The sequence below is a fragment of the Arachis ipaensis genome, chromosome B03 (genome assembly GCF_000816755.2).
Source record: "Arachis ipaensis cultivar K30076 chromosome B03, Araip1.1, whole genome shotgun sequence".
NCBI classification, from domain to species: domain Eukaryota; kingdom Viridiplantae; phylum Streptophyta; class Magnoliopsida; order Fabales; family Fabaceae; genus Arachis; species Arachis ipaensis.
In genome coordinates this window covers 2,628,876-2,643,343 of record NC_029787.2, presented here as the reverse complement: position 1 = coordinate 2,643,343, position 14,468 = coordinate 2,628,876, and the positions used below count along the sequence as shown (strand labels likewise).

At 34.7% G+C, this 14,468-nt stretch overlaps 2 protein-coding genes across 5 annotated transcripts in view; one reads left to right on the top strand and one right to left on the bottom strand.

Moving 5' to 3' along the window:
• Window positions 1–2,336, bottom strand: part of LOC107629287 (syndetin) — a 12,630-nt gene extending 10,294 nt beyond the window's left edge. The window contains exons 1-2 of the mRNA XM_016332036.2: window positions 1,671–2,336; window positions 799–966 (exon numbers count right to left, since the gene is read on the bottom strand). Of these exons, the coding sequence (XP_016187522.1) occupies window positions 799–966; window positions 1,671–1,925 (423 nt within the window). The 5' untranslated portion in view covers window positions 1,926–2,336. The remainder of the gene's footprint in view (window positions 1–798; window positions 967–1,670) is intronic.
• On the top strand, window positions 5,247–12,906 carry LOC107629288 (vacuolar protein sorting-associated protein 41 homolog). 4 transcript variants are annotated; one of them, XM_021117746.1, is made up of 20 exons: window positions 5,252–5,815; window positions 6,177–6,446; window positions 6,564–6,743; window positions 6,934–7,194; window positions 7,769–7,901; window positions 7,988–8,020; window positions 8,418–8,466; window positions 8,676–8,778; window positions 9,275–9,378; window positions 9,454–9,547; window positions 9,653–9,808; window positions 9,888–9,950; window positions 10,115–10,180; window positions 10,523–10,723; window positions 11,103–11,180; window positions 11,262–11,381; window positions 11,471–11,551; window positions 11,697–11,782; window positions 12,057–12,138; window positions 12,235–12,906. In XM_021117746.1, the coding sequence occupies exons 1-20, from the start codon at window positions 5,549–5,551 to the stop codon at window positions 12,664–12,666; spliced, it is 2,859 nt and encodes a 952-aa protein (XP_020973405.1). In that variant the 5' UTR covers window positions 5,252–5,548; the 3' UTR covers window positions 12,667–12,906. The 4 variants fall into 4 exon arrangements, 3 of the variants coding, with proteins under 3 accessions (XP_020973405.1, XP_016187524.1, XP_020973406.1); XR_002358657.1 differs by lacking the exon at window positions 8,418–8,466 and having other exon boundaries at window positions 5,247–5,815; window positions 7,988–8,078; window positions 11,697–11,803; window positions 12,235–12,266; XM_016332038.2 differs by lacking the exon at window positions 8,418–8,466 and having other exon boundaries at window positions 5,253–5,815; window positions 7,988–8,078.

Sequence of the window (14,468 nt, the reverse complement as noted above, 5' to 3'; positions counted from 1 at the left end):
AACAATTTTAAATCTTTTTTCCCCCCCCCCCCCACAAAAAATATTTTTAGCATTATTTAATGTCATTGAATTTTTCAGTTTTCTCTAACAATGTTTCAAAAAAAAAAAAATTAGAGGCAACACTACTAAGAATGATTTATTGTTCCCTAATAGTTTGTAGATAGACATGGTTTAGACACTATGGAATTGCTTGACCATTTAATAGTGAGGCAAGGCTCAGTTGTTACATCATCAGTAATTCAGTATATATGTGAAGTATAAAGCTTATATAAATAGCAGTATGTCATAATGTCAACAGGAGAAGTTATAAGCAAAGGTAAAGATGGTAATAGAAAGACAAGGTTTTGCAAATAAGCCATGAATCAAAAGAAATAAATTCTCAAACAGAAATTACAAATGGATATGGATTCACATTGGCAGAAGCTCGGTTCTAAATAGGACTATCATATATTAGTGAGGGATAAGTTTGCAGGTACCAATTTTTACCAATTTTTCTAACATGAAGTGTAATATCATTAGGTTAAAGCTACAAGACTAATTCTTACAAAGAAGAATGCCGTGCTCTAAATTCTAGTGTTCACAACCATGTCAAGTTTTCTTGAAACAGATAAATACTCAGAAATTCCTACAAGTTTTTTTTATAATTGTACAATCTTCCAATAAACATGGACACATTTAATAGTTCTCTTCTGATTAAGCAACATGAGCTCCATATAACAACAGTTTCATTGTCACAAGGGAAGTTGCAAGAAAAAATCAATATGAAATTAAAACTAAATAGATACATGCAAGCAGCACCTCCTCATAAAATTCATCCTCTAGTTCCTCCACCACTTGGCTATTTGGTCTGCTACCATATATTGAACTCAGTTCTTCTGAACTTGATGAAAGACTATACCTCTGATGAGGAGGTAATCCTGCAAGAGCACGAGCTACAGCAGCTGCAGCAGCAGCTCGAGCTGGAACCTGTTCAACAAGATTTATAAAACATGAAAACAAATCAAAAAAGAAGTCGTTCGTTTGAATAACTGAACACTACCAGCAAGAATGCAAATGTGAAAAGCATCATAATTACAGAGCGCATTCACTGCTAGGTTCACTGGTAGGCTTAAGACATTATCAAAATATTAGTAGACCTAAGCTATCCAGAATTCAGAACCATCAACTTTCTGGACAATAGCTCTTCATCCTCGCTAAAGAGTCAAACTACTGCAATATTAGAACAAATTTCCTAACAAGTTGCAAGTAAATATGAGAGCGGATGCAAATGTCATCCAAATTAGAACAAGACTCCATGCGTATGCAATGCAACCACGACTTAAATCCATGATCTCATGCACTTCTATGCCGAAGCACACTTACAAACTTTTACATCCTAACCTCACAAGTTCATGCACGAAATTTTAAAGTGACTTATAATCAGTGCTGCCATAACATCAAAATTAGAATCCCGCAGTTTATTACCAAATTCAAAACTCTGCATTACATACATATAAACACATTAGAAGCAACAGAACTTACGCATCATCACATTCCCAAACTAACAATATCCATAACCAAATCCTCCTCACAGTTCAACAATCCAATCGCACTACATTATCCAGAACCAAAACCAATAAAGCATTACCAAATTCAGCTCCACGTGAATTTCGAGTGACAGAATCGATTACCTCGGGGCGATCGGAGACGGAAGGGATCAAGCCGAGAGACCTAGCGGACCTAACGGAACTCAAGATCTTTTCGCCGACTTTAGAGAGATCCATAGCTCCTCCTCCCTGAGAGAGCAAGAAGAAAGGGAGCAAGAAGAAAACCCTAGAGCTATCGATCCCCTCGCTTACTTCGCCATTACCAGTGTTGAAGCTACTGGTATTGAGTGTGAACGGATTCCCGAGAACGCTTGCAAAGGGGAAAAGATTCGGCTGCATAATCTAGCTCAACGCCACTCTCATGGTTGTTCACTGGAGAGCGAGTGAGATCTGAGCGGTTAATGGTTTATATACTAGAAGCGAGTGAGACATAGAAGCTCGATGAAAAAGAAAAAGAGAGAGTGTGTGTGTGTATATAGAGTAAGGTGTGGTGGTTGGAACTTGGAACTAGCTACTGATTGTGTGGATGCGGTGGTGGTTGTTACTTGTTTGGCGGTGCTTTGTGCTGAAGAGGAGTGGATTGGAATTTTATTCTGATCGGAGACTGACTTTTTTAAGCGGAGGAATGGGGATTAGAAATCAGAAACTATGAAAAATCATGGCACTATTTTTTTTTTTTTTATCGCCTAGATAATTCACGTCGTCCCGGTGGAATTCAAAAAAGAGTAAAAAACTAAAAATTAGCTACGCGGAAACTCTCTTACCATTTTCGATTTTTCGCTCCTTTTTTCCGGTTTCCCCCTTTCTTATAGTTAATTTTTTGATCAACCGGAAGTAGTAAAAATCATAAACCTGGCAATGCATACTAAATCCTATAAAATACTGTAAATAATTTAGTAGGGAGATCTTTGAATTTAGGTTTGAACTTTATCGTTATAATGATATATTGATATTCATTCTTTTAAAATAGTAATTGTGAATTTAATTGTTTTACAAATTTGTATAAGTTTTTCTTTCGTAATTTACACTAATATTTTATAAAAGAGAAAATGACATATAAATTGTTAAATTTTTTTGAGATAATTTCATCCCTCAATATTAGAAAATATAACACCATCTCTTACTATTTAAAATGCACGACGTATGAATTTTTTTATACAATTTTTTTGACGAAACGTAATGGAGTTGATGTGTCCGTAATGAAACTGATATGATCTATTTAAGAAAGGTTATGAAACAACTAAGTCCTAACATCTAAAACGACGTCATTTCAAAAATAGTGAGTGTAGCCCTTAAATTTAAACACAATACTATGAATGCCATTATATATAATCACACACACACAATTATATCAAGCCCTAGTACATAGAAGAGTGACGTTGTCCGTAAAAAAAACAATGATTGATCGTTGTTGTTCCACTATTGCTGTTTTAGGAAGTAGCTATGATCAAGCTTTGTTGGTATAACTGTTTTTGTCTTGCACAGTAATAAGTATATTTTTCTTAAAACTTATGGTATAGTATTTAATATTTGTGTTTTTTGCTAAAAAATATTGCAAATAGGTGATGTATTTGTTGTTTCAGCTTTTTGTCGTAAGACTACTTTTCAAAAGCACCCAGTGGTGAGTTAGTTTATCTTCATAGTCAAATTGAGATGTTTTCACCAATGAACTTTGATTTTATCAATTTTGGTGATCTGATTACACTGTTCAAAAAAATTAGTTATCAATCATAAGGAAACCTACTGTATGATCTTAAGAGAAAGGACATAAAATTCGAGGGGTGATACAAGTATCAATCGAATGGGATCGGCTAAAACGAAAAACAAAAACACTTATGAGTTTTATATATTTTTTTTTATCATCCTCTTTATATATTTTTTGATCATCCTAATCATGATCCAGAGCTTGCAGAGATTGCTAATAAGAAAGATGTGGATCCAGTTGAGGGGGAAAGCTTAGGTAATTTATCTTCTATTTATGATAGCTATGAGATTGTAGAGGATGAACATCTTCCTCCCGGTTATGAAAATAACTATAAGAGTGGTGAATAGGGTGATGATAATGGTGATGGTGACAATATCATTAAACTGTCAAAAGAAAAATGAAAGAAGTATCACTATCTTTTAAGAAAAAGAATAAGTAAAAAAAAAAAAAGCCAAAAAATTAGTCTACACAAGTGTCTAAAAAGAAGAAGTTTAATGCAAAAAGAGGAGGTTATAGTGAAAAATGATCCTCAAAGTTGAATAGCTTTGCTGATCAGCCTACTACAGATGATTTGAGAGAGGAGGATTTGAATTTGGTACAAGATTTGTTACAATTGAGAGGTTCAAAGCGGTTGTTAAGGATTTATTTATTGTTGAAGAGAAAAAATTAATTTGGATCAAGAATAACAAGAAAAATGATAAAAATTGGGTGCAAGGATGAAGAGTGTTATTAGAGTTCCTTATTTGTCTTATAATAAGGTATTGCAATACTTCCAAGTTAAAACATATAAGATTGAGCACATTTGTACATGAGAGTTATAAAGTAATATAGCTAATCAACACTGGATCAACAAAAAAATGGAAAAAAAAGATGACCGTCCATCCACACATGACTACTCATGAGGCCATAAATTTTATGAGAAAAGAGTTTGACCTAACTGTATATCCAAAGATGGTTTATAAAGATGTAAAAGAGTTAAGAGAGAGGATCATTGGTAATGAAAAAGAACAATACAAAAAGCTAAAGAACTACTTGTTAGAGATAAAAAATAATTAAAGATCTACTACACTATTAGATGTAATTCCAATACCATAATCACTCATTTTTGACAAAATGTATGTTTCAAAGCTTGCAAACTTCGGTTTGAACTTGGGTTTCCTGCATAATTTTATGTGCTTATATTTTAATCTATTTTGTTGGATAATTTTATTGGGTATGTTGAAAGAATTTTATTAATCGATTCAAAGACTAAGTCGTCATAAATTTCAGCTCTATTTAATGGTTTGTTATTAGCTAATGGATTGCTGTATGTACAAAATGCGATTCAAACTCCAAACATTTATTTGAACGGACGAGTGAGTTAATCAGTCAACCAATTCAAATTGGTTTAGTGAGAATATTTTAATTGGACTATTAAATCCATTTTTACTCATTTACATTTACAAAACAAAGGCCGAAACTCTAAATTTTAAATTTTATTTTAGAGGGTAAAGTGTGACTTCTTATCATTGGATAGTTTTTTTTTCATATTTTTTTAGGTCTTACCTATGAAATAAATGGTAGATTATACTTTACTTTTAAAATAAAAATTCAAAATTTAGAGAATCCAATTTATAAGGTAATAAAGCCCACGACCTCCATTGCATGCACCAAGCACCAAGCACCATGCACCAAATTTAGCGGGGAGCCTGAGGAGGTGTGTGCTGGTTTGTTTGTGGGCTTAGGCCCTGTCCACGAAATGACCCAAAAAAAAAAAGGGGAAACGCTGTTGACCTCACAAAAAAAAGGGGAAAAAAATCAATAAATAAGGACTGCAAGTCTGCAACGCAAAAAATGAATAAAAAATTGCTTCTCACTAGCACAGCACAAAATTACAAGTTTACAACACCCTTGACGTTCTATCCTTTGTCGTTTACCCCGTTAATTAATCACCCTAACTACTACAGTACTCCTACTAATGCTAGTTAGCTAGCTAAGCACCGTTTCTAAGCATTTTCAATTCAGGAACCTTCCATTCATCACTTCCCACTTTTCCCCCTTTGATTCACCATTCAACTTCAACGACAATTTTCCATTTCAACCACAATTAAGAAGAATATATATAACATAACAAAATAGTAAAAATAAGAACGGGGATAGAAAGAGAAAGAAAAAGGAGGAAGGGAAAATATTTTCTGCTGCAACCAAACAGATCCGTTCTCTCATCGGAGGAGAAAAGAAGTCCAGAACCACGAGGCAGCCGGGGATAACCATCCGAATGGCTCCGATTCCGTCAGAGAACGGTGTAGATGGAGACGACGAGAGAGAAGAAGAGGAAGAGGAAGAAGTTGAAGAAGACGAAGAAGAAGAGGAGGAGGAAGAAGAAGACGAAGAGGAGCCACGGCTTAAGTACCAGAGAATGGGAGGGAGCATACCTACGATGCTTGCCACCGATGCTGCGTCATGCATCGCCGTCGCCGAGCGGATGATCGCGCTCGGCACTCAGGGCGGCACTGTTCACATCCTCGATTTTCTCGGCAATCAGGTTCATCACTAACCTTTTTTTTTTTTGTAGTTGTCGCACTTTGTTCCTAACCTAATTTACTGCTTCAGCCTGTGTGAATTCGAGCTCTTATTGCTCAAATTGGACCTCGATAGATCGAATTCGAGGGTGAATACTGAATACAATTAGTTCTTGTGTTCGATGTCCATCAATATACTGGTTTTGAAGTTTGTGCAGCATATTCGGATAAATTTATGATAGCTAGGTTTCTCAAATTAAAAGTATTTTTATGATAGCTAGGTTTTTAGTTAGCTGTTGTCACTTGTCATCTGATAGTGATGGCAGAATGCTTGGATGATTGTGGTGTTGCTATTTTTTAATTTGTTAGAGCCACTTGTTGCAGGTGAAAGAATTCGCCGCCCATGCTTCCGTTGTCAACGACCTTAGCTTTGACATAGAAGGGGAGTTTATTGGAAGCTGTTCCGATGATGGATCAGTTGTTATAAACAGTCTCTTCACTGATGAGAAAATGAAATTTGAGTACCAACGACCAATGAAAGCGATTGCATTGGACCCAGAATATGCAAGGAATGCGTCTAGGAGATTTGTTGCTGGTGGTTTAGCAGGTCATTTGTATTTAAATTCGAAGAAATGGTTGGGCTATCGTGACCAGGTTTGTAAGATCATTTTAACTTTTTCATCTATCTCTCAATGTTACTTTTTGGTTTGTCAGCTAAATAAATACCAGCACTATACCTAACCATCTTCCCACATCCAACAAAAAATAAAGGTTTTGCACACCGGGGAAGGTCCAATACATGCTGTGACATGGAGAACAAGTCTTGTTGCTTGGGCAAATGATGCAGGGGTGAAGGTTTATGATACTGCCAATGACCAGCGTATAACATTTATCGAAAGACCGCGAGGAAGCCCACGCCCTGAGCTTCTGCGTCCTCACTTGGTTTGGCAGGTTTGTCAACAATTTATGTTGGAATGCTATTGGGTTATATCATGCTGGCAAGCAGAGTCCACTGCTATGATTGAAGACTTGTTTAACTGCTTTGAAGTTTGAATATCAGCAGTAGCATTATTTCATTTGTTATTGCATCTTGAGAAAAAATGTTGCAAGTTGTAACTTAATATCTGTTTGATGCTTACAGGATGACACCCTCTTGGTTATTGGCTGGGGAACATCTGTGAAAATTGTTTCTCTAAGGACAAATAACCATAAAGCAGCCAATGGGACATACAGGCAAGTTCCTTTGTCTGGTATGGTGCAGGTTGATATTATGGCATCCTTTCAGACTGGCTATTTCATATCAGGCATTGCCCCCTTTGGTGATGTATTGGTAGTTCTAGCTTATATTCCTGGAGAGGAAGATGAAAATAAGGATTTTAGTAGTACCGCTCCTTCGCGGCAGGTAACATATATTCGTTTCATATGATGGAAAAATCGAAACTCTAACTTAATGCTCGCTGTACGTTCCTTTCTTTACCTCTTATAAGCTATAACCATTAATTTGAGTTCATTCTTCTGCATTCTCACTTAAAATAAAGGGAGCTGTTTTTGAGAATTTTAATTTACACTTGTCATTCTGGTCCACAATACTTTGATATATTGGAAGTTTGGAATTTATTTTATTTTTATGTGATGTATATTAATTGGAAAATCTTACATTTCTTTATAATATTGGATAAGGTACAGTACCAAACTTATTGAGGGTATATATCATTTTAATTAATATTTTTTGTAATTCAATTCCTAACTTGCATAATTTGCTTCTGTAGAGAGTGTTTTAACACATAATTGCATATTGTTAGCTGCATTTAATTACGTGATGAATAAATAAATTAATTTTGTATTTAACACATAACACATAATTCCATGTTGCATGTTTTAGAATGGAAGAGAAGTGAGGTGTACTTATGTTGTCCTCCTCATTTAATTTGGAGCTTTGCTATGTTTGTAAGGCAAATAAATATAATTTTCAACAGGGCAATGCACAAAGGCCAGAAGTTAGAATAGTATCATGGAACAATGATGAACTTTCAACTGATGCTCTACCGGTACATGGGTTTGAGCATTACAAGGCGAAAGACTATTCTCTTGCTCATGCTCCTTTCTCAGGTTAAAGTTTGGTTAGTGTTGTTTAGGTTTGTGTTTTCAGAATGGAGTAGTTCTACCTCAAAATATTTGTTTTCATTCACATGTAGGTAGCAGCTATGCTGGTGGTCAGTGGGCTGCAGGTGATGAACCACTTTACTATATTGTATCCCCAAAAGATGTAGTTATTGCAAAGCCAAGGTTACTTTTAGTTTCTTTATCCTTATTTGATGTTATCAAGTTTTGATGCATTCACATTGAATTATCATCACCATTCACCATAAAAAAGATGGTAAACATGTCACCTTGACTTGCCAGCTGACTGGTTGGCACGAAAGAATGTACCGACCATTCTGTTTCACATATTGATGTTGTCAATGATATTATCAGGAACATCATTGGTTAATCTTTTTATTAATAACAGTTGATGTCTCGTGGTGCCTACAAAATATTGCTCTCCTCTGTGTGAGATTCTTCAATTCAACAATTGCCAAAGGAATACAATCCTTCTTTAAAATATTTTTTTTTTTTGGTTTTCAGCCAATAACTCACTTCCCCTTCAACGTAAGCTGTTATTGCCATTAGCACTGTGAGCAAATTACTTCATTCATCACTACCCTCAAAGGACTTGAACTGTTGAACATTCAAGTCAAAGCAAACTAAGTTTGTCCTGGGTCAAACTTCGCTGAAATACTTTATATTATGTTTAAAATGTGAAGCTTGTGCTATAAGATTCTATACAGAGTAAAAAATAGTAAATTAAAATTTGGATAGAAGTTGATGCATTTTAATAATCAGGGATACGGAAGATCATATTGCATGGCTTCTTCAGCATGGGTGGCATGAAAAAGCTTTGGCTGCAGTTGAATCTGGTCAGGGACGCAGTGAACTTCTTGATGAGGTAGAGATTTTTCAAGTCTTTTTATAATAATTAAAGTTGGATGTGTAAAAATGTAGAATAACATAGAACATAACTGGAATAAGGACATACATATATGCCACTGAAGGCACTTGTTTATGTTGATTGCATGTATCTGAAGGTTCTTCAAATATTCTGTTTCTCAGTAAATCTTTTACTTTTTCATAATTTATTTTGCTCCCAATAAAACTACATAATATTATACACTCAAGATGCAAGCTCAAAAGAAAATGAAATGCAATCTCTATATCTGCCCATTTAGTTAATTAACATTGCATGTATAAAATTGATTTCTTTAATATTGAAGCTTGATTGGTGTTCTATTTTTCATCTCATTTTAATATTTGTTTCTATAGAAAAGCCATACCATATGTCATGTATTACATGTCTTGGTCAATGAATTGTTACCTTCTGCAGAATTTTCCCATTTTTTAGCTAATTAAGACTTAAATTTTCATTTTTACTACTATCTTTGCAGGTAGGATCGAGGTACCTAGATCATTTGATTGTGGAACGAAAATATGGTGAAGCAGCTTCTCTATGTCCCAAGTTGCTGCGAGGATCAGCTTCAGCATGGGAGAGGTACTGCATGGCACTAGTAGTTCTGTTTGCAGTTTGTGATTTGTTATTCAGTTACTGATGGAATGTATTCAACAGATGGGTATTTCACTTTGCCCACCTTCGTCAACTCCCTGTTTTGGTTCCTTACATGCCAACAGAAAACCCTAGACTACGTGATACTGCTTATGAGGTAGGCTAAAACAAAGCAGTCGCTTTCAAAACTGATGTGCTTACGTGGTATCTGTTTTGAGCTGATGTGGGACCAAAAACTTTGATTTTGATTTTGGTTCTACAGGTTGCCCTTGTGGCATTGGCTACAAATCCATCTTATCATAAGGATCTCTTGTCCACTGTGAAATCATGGCCATCTGTAATTTATTCTGCGTTACCTGTAATTTCAGCCATCGAACCTCAGCTCAATACTTCATCCATGACCGATTCGCTCAAGGAGGTTAGCCTGATTATTATGTTTTTCTTCTTTGAATCTTTTTTACCATTTTGGACATTAACTTGTACTTGTTCTTTGTCAGGCATTGGCAGAGTTGTATGTTATTGCTGGGCAATACGATAAAGCATTTTCATTTTATGCTGATGTACGTTTTCTGATTAATTTTTCCAGTGTTCAGGCAGCTATTAAATTAATTAAATATCATTCAAATGCTTTGATAGTAGGATAAATAGTCTTTAGTCTATTTTGTTTTGACTGTTAATTCACTTCCCTTTTCTTTTTTCTTTTTCTTTTATTTGAAATTTTCAGCTTATGAAACCAGAACTCTTTGATTTCATTGATAAATATAACCTACAAGATTCAATCCATGAAAAGGTAAAATTATACTCTGTAGCAATTGATCTTCAAATTTCATGTTTTTATATGATTTTGTGGTATTCTCTGATGTGCAAAATCATATTTCTCATCTTTGTTGGCATTCTATTGCAGCATCCGATGAGTTTCATTTACAAGCTTCAGTGTAATATATTAGAATCTTGAGCAAACATGTTTGCAATAGTTGTGGATTGAGATTGAACATTTCTCAGACATTTATAGGGTTAAAAAAGTAGATTGATCTTCTTCTTGAAGATGGACATATTTTCATGTTCTATCTTGTTTTTGTTCTCATTAACTGATAAATGGACTGTTACTTGTTTACTTTTGCTTCTTGTTCAGGTTGTCCAATTGATGATGTTGGATTGCAAGCGTGCAGTTCCTTTATTGATCCAGCATAGGGACTTAATAAGTCCACAAGAAGTTGTGAAGCAACTTCTAAATGCTGATGTTAAGTGTGACTGCAGATACTTTTTACATTTGTATCTCCATTCACTATTTGAAGTAAATCCGCATGCTGGGAAAGACTTTCATGATATACAGGTAGGCTATTTTCCTTTCATTTAAGCATTGCAGGCTTCCTTTTGTTTGGGAGCTAAGGTGAACCTTATTGCTGCAAATTTGTGTTTGCAACCTTTTAGGTTTTAACAGACTCTAGCCATGCCCTGCTTTTGTAATGCATTTCTTTGTGATAATCCAGCTACTTCATTATGTGCTTCAATTGTAATACCATACCCATATTCATATACCATATGCATTTCGGTGATGGGGTTTCCCCCATTTATCTTCAAATAGTGCCTGGTTGTTATGATATTTGTTTTGTGCTGCTTAACATGAATAATGGTTCGTATGTGCTGAATGCAATTAAAAGTTACTTTTTATGACATTCAATAATCTGGTTTTTTTGGTCTTATGTGCATAGGTAGAACTCTATGCAGATTATGATCCAAAGATGCTGCTACCTTTTCTACATAGCAGTCAGCACTATACTCTTGAGAAGGTTTGTGGTGAACCAATGGCAACTTTGACCATTGTATGTATGCATTCACATGTGAATCAAATTCTCAATTCATCTTTTCAGGCCTATGAAATTTGCACTAAAAAAGAGCTACTGAAGGAGCAAGTTTTCATCTTAGGAAGGATGGGAAACTCAAAGCAAGCCCTAGCAGTTATTATAAATAAACTGGGGGACATTAAGGAGGTGTTTCTCTTTCTCTATTGAAGTGGTTTTCTGAATCTTGAATCAAGATTTAGGGATTTTAAGTTTGAGGTGGTTTTTATGTTATACAGGCTGTAGAGTTTGTCACTATGCAGAATGATGATGAACTCTGGGAAGAATTAATCAAGCAATGCATTGACAAGCCTGAAATGGTATATCATGATAACTGGATTGTGCATTTAAATATGGGCCTGTTTTGTTGCTTTTAGAATAATTTGTTCCCTCTAAAATAATTTGTTGCTTTTAAATATCCTGCTCTTTCTCAGCCTACTCTGAACGTGGTTTTTTGAACAACAGGTGGGCATGCTATTGGAGCACACAGTTGGAAATCTTGATCCCCTCTACATTGTAAATAAGGTTCCCAATGGGTTGGAAATACCTCGGTAAGTAATAAAATTATAAAGGTGATTTAATGTAACAGCAATCATGGAACATACATAGGCAAATTGTTGGTACACATAAGATTTTCAATGGGTTGAAAATACCTCAGCAAGTAATAGATGTGGTTTAAGGCATATTACATTATCTAATCATAGAACATATGCAGGTAAAAGTATTAGTATTTGTAGTTCTCATTAATTAGGGACTACCTTTCTCACTATTTCTGGTTATATGCTGCTTGTTTGCAAAACTTCAATTCTGTTTGCTTTTCTACAGGCTTAGGGATCGGCTGGTTAAAATTATCACTGATTACAGGACTGAAACTTCGCTTAGACATGGGTGCAATGATATCCTTAAGGTTTGTTTTTCCTCTTCACTCGTCATCCTTCACTAAGCAGAAAGGAAAATTCTAGAATCTCATGAACTTGATACCTTACAATATCTCACTGAATAGGCGGACTGTGTCAACCTTTTAATCAAGTACTACAAGGAGGCACGGCATGGAATTTCTTTAGGTAGTGAAGAAGACGAGCCACGAATAAAAAATAGTGATACTCATGATTCTTCAAAATCCCTTGGTCTGAGAAACATGGAAATGAAGTCAAAGACCAGGGGAGGTGGAAGATGTTGTATATGTTTTGATCCTTTCTCTATACAGAATGTTTCAGTCATTGCTTTCTTTTGCTGTCATGCTTACCACACAACTTGTCTCACGGATTCGTCGTACACTAGTAATAATAGCAAGAAAGAGATTAAGAGCAATTCCCGAGAAACATATGATGATTACAATGATTATATGGATGAGGAGGAGGAGGAAGAGGATGAAGAAGCCGAATTGGGTGCCCCTCGAATGCGTTGTATATTGTGTACTACTGCTGCTAGTTGAATGTGCTTGTGGTGTTGTATGTGTCAACGGCTTTTTTGTTTGCATGATTTGAGGTTTGAGTATAGTTCCCATGCACGAGGAATGTGTGTATTATCATCTTGTCAATTTTTTCAATATGATTATATAGTTTTTCTTTTTCTTTTTCTTTTTCTTTTGTGTAATTACCTTTTTGCGTAGTTTTTCTTTTTCTTGAAATGTGTTCTTTTCGAGAGATCACGATAAACTTAGTAGTTGAATGAGTACATTTGGAATTTCAGCAAGTGGTTTCAAATTCGTAGTATTCCATCGAGTGATAGGTACTTCAAGAAGCGAAAAGTGAATTATTACTAAATTTTACATCTGAATTTCTTCGTGTCACCTTCAATGCTAAATGACCCAAAAGAAACATCGTAACACCAGTAAATTCGAAGGTATGTTACGATAGGTGATTCACCACATTCACAATCTTCTTGCCCCCTAGGCATTAACTCATTAATTTACCATTATAGTATTTCGAAGAACTGGAAATGCTGTATTAAGCAAAATGCTTCAATTGGGGTGATTAAGACCCTTTTCATGTATACACATCGAGAGTTCAATTTAGAATGTTCAATGCTGCTTTATAACAGGCATTTATCTTTTGAATTCCTCAACGTAGCTTTCTTAAGACCAGGTCAGTGGTCATGATGATTATGGCTTACTAGAGTTTTAGAGTAATACTATGAAAAATATGAAAATTTTCGCTAACAAGTATCTTAGTTTTAAGGTACAAAATTGGAAGAATAAAAAATAAGTATTATGCCTAAGAGAAAGTCTAGGGGCCCGGCAGATTTTGTAATTTTTAGTCATCAATGATGTTTTTAATGGTGTGAGATTATATCTAATGGTGTAGAATCATTCAATTTCCTTTTGATGGTTAAGTGCTGGCCCTTAACACTCCTCTTATGGCTAATCTGATGTCTATAATAAGTTGAAATTCTTAATTACTGCATATAATCATCAATTCGAGAGCAATTCATGAAACATTTTAACTCTTTGGGCATAATACATGAGTAGAGAACATAACGCATGATGCTATGAAATGAGGGAAATACATCCAATTAATAGTCAAATTCGTGAAATCAGTAAGTTACTATACAATACACACAAAATCAAATCAATATTCAAATGTAATATGTTGGTTCGAATCTTCTTTGGTTGTGCCTGCACGGCATAAAAAGCCAATATACTCCATCTATGGTTTTCAATTATTGTCCTTGATTTTCACTCTTTTCTTGACTTGTATTTACTTTCTCCTTGAAACTATACATTTGTGTTATGGAATATGTGTCTTTATGCTGCTTGTCTTGTTTTTTAGAATCTCAACTCCCAATTTGTATCCATTCCATGTAACTATTTTACAATGTATTTATTATCAACCATCAATTTTACACCTTTTTTGCCCATCTCTTTGGGGACAAATTGCAAGGACATTTACAATCCAACTAGTAATACATCTCCCTTTGACTCACCACTCACCAAATCGCCCATATAACAATGTATCTCTCCATTTGATTCCTATAAATACCCACTAATATAAAATATATATATTTCTATCCTATTTATACAAAATACAATTTCACCATATCCATTTCCTGTCTTCCTTAAATTGGATAACAACATATTATGAGAGTCAGTTACATAAATAATAATTCTTTTAATTTATTTAAAAAAACATTTTCACCAAATTAATTATTGATGACCATTAATCTTTTTTATAATGCAAAATATGAAACTAGTTTTTAAGAGATTTTCTAGCAGTATTTTTTTTTCATGAATTGAAA

Coding starts and splice junctions, on each gene's coding strand:
- LOC107629288 (XM_016332038.2), top strand. CDS start 5,549: ATGGCTCCGATTCCGTCAGAGAACGGTGTAGATGGAGACGACGAGAGA. Junction 8,779..9,274: donor GCAGTGAACTTCTTGATGAG/GTAGAGATTTTT, acceptor CTATCTTTGCAG/GTAGGATCGAGGTACCTAGA. Junction 10,724..11,102: donor AAGACTTTCATGATATACAG/GTAGGCTATTTT, acceptor TTATGTGCATAG/GTAGAACTCTATGCAGATTA.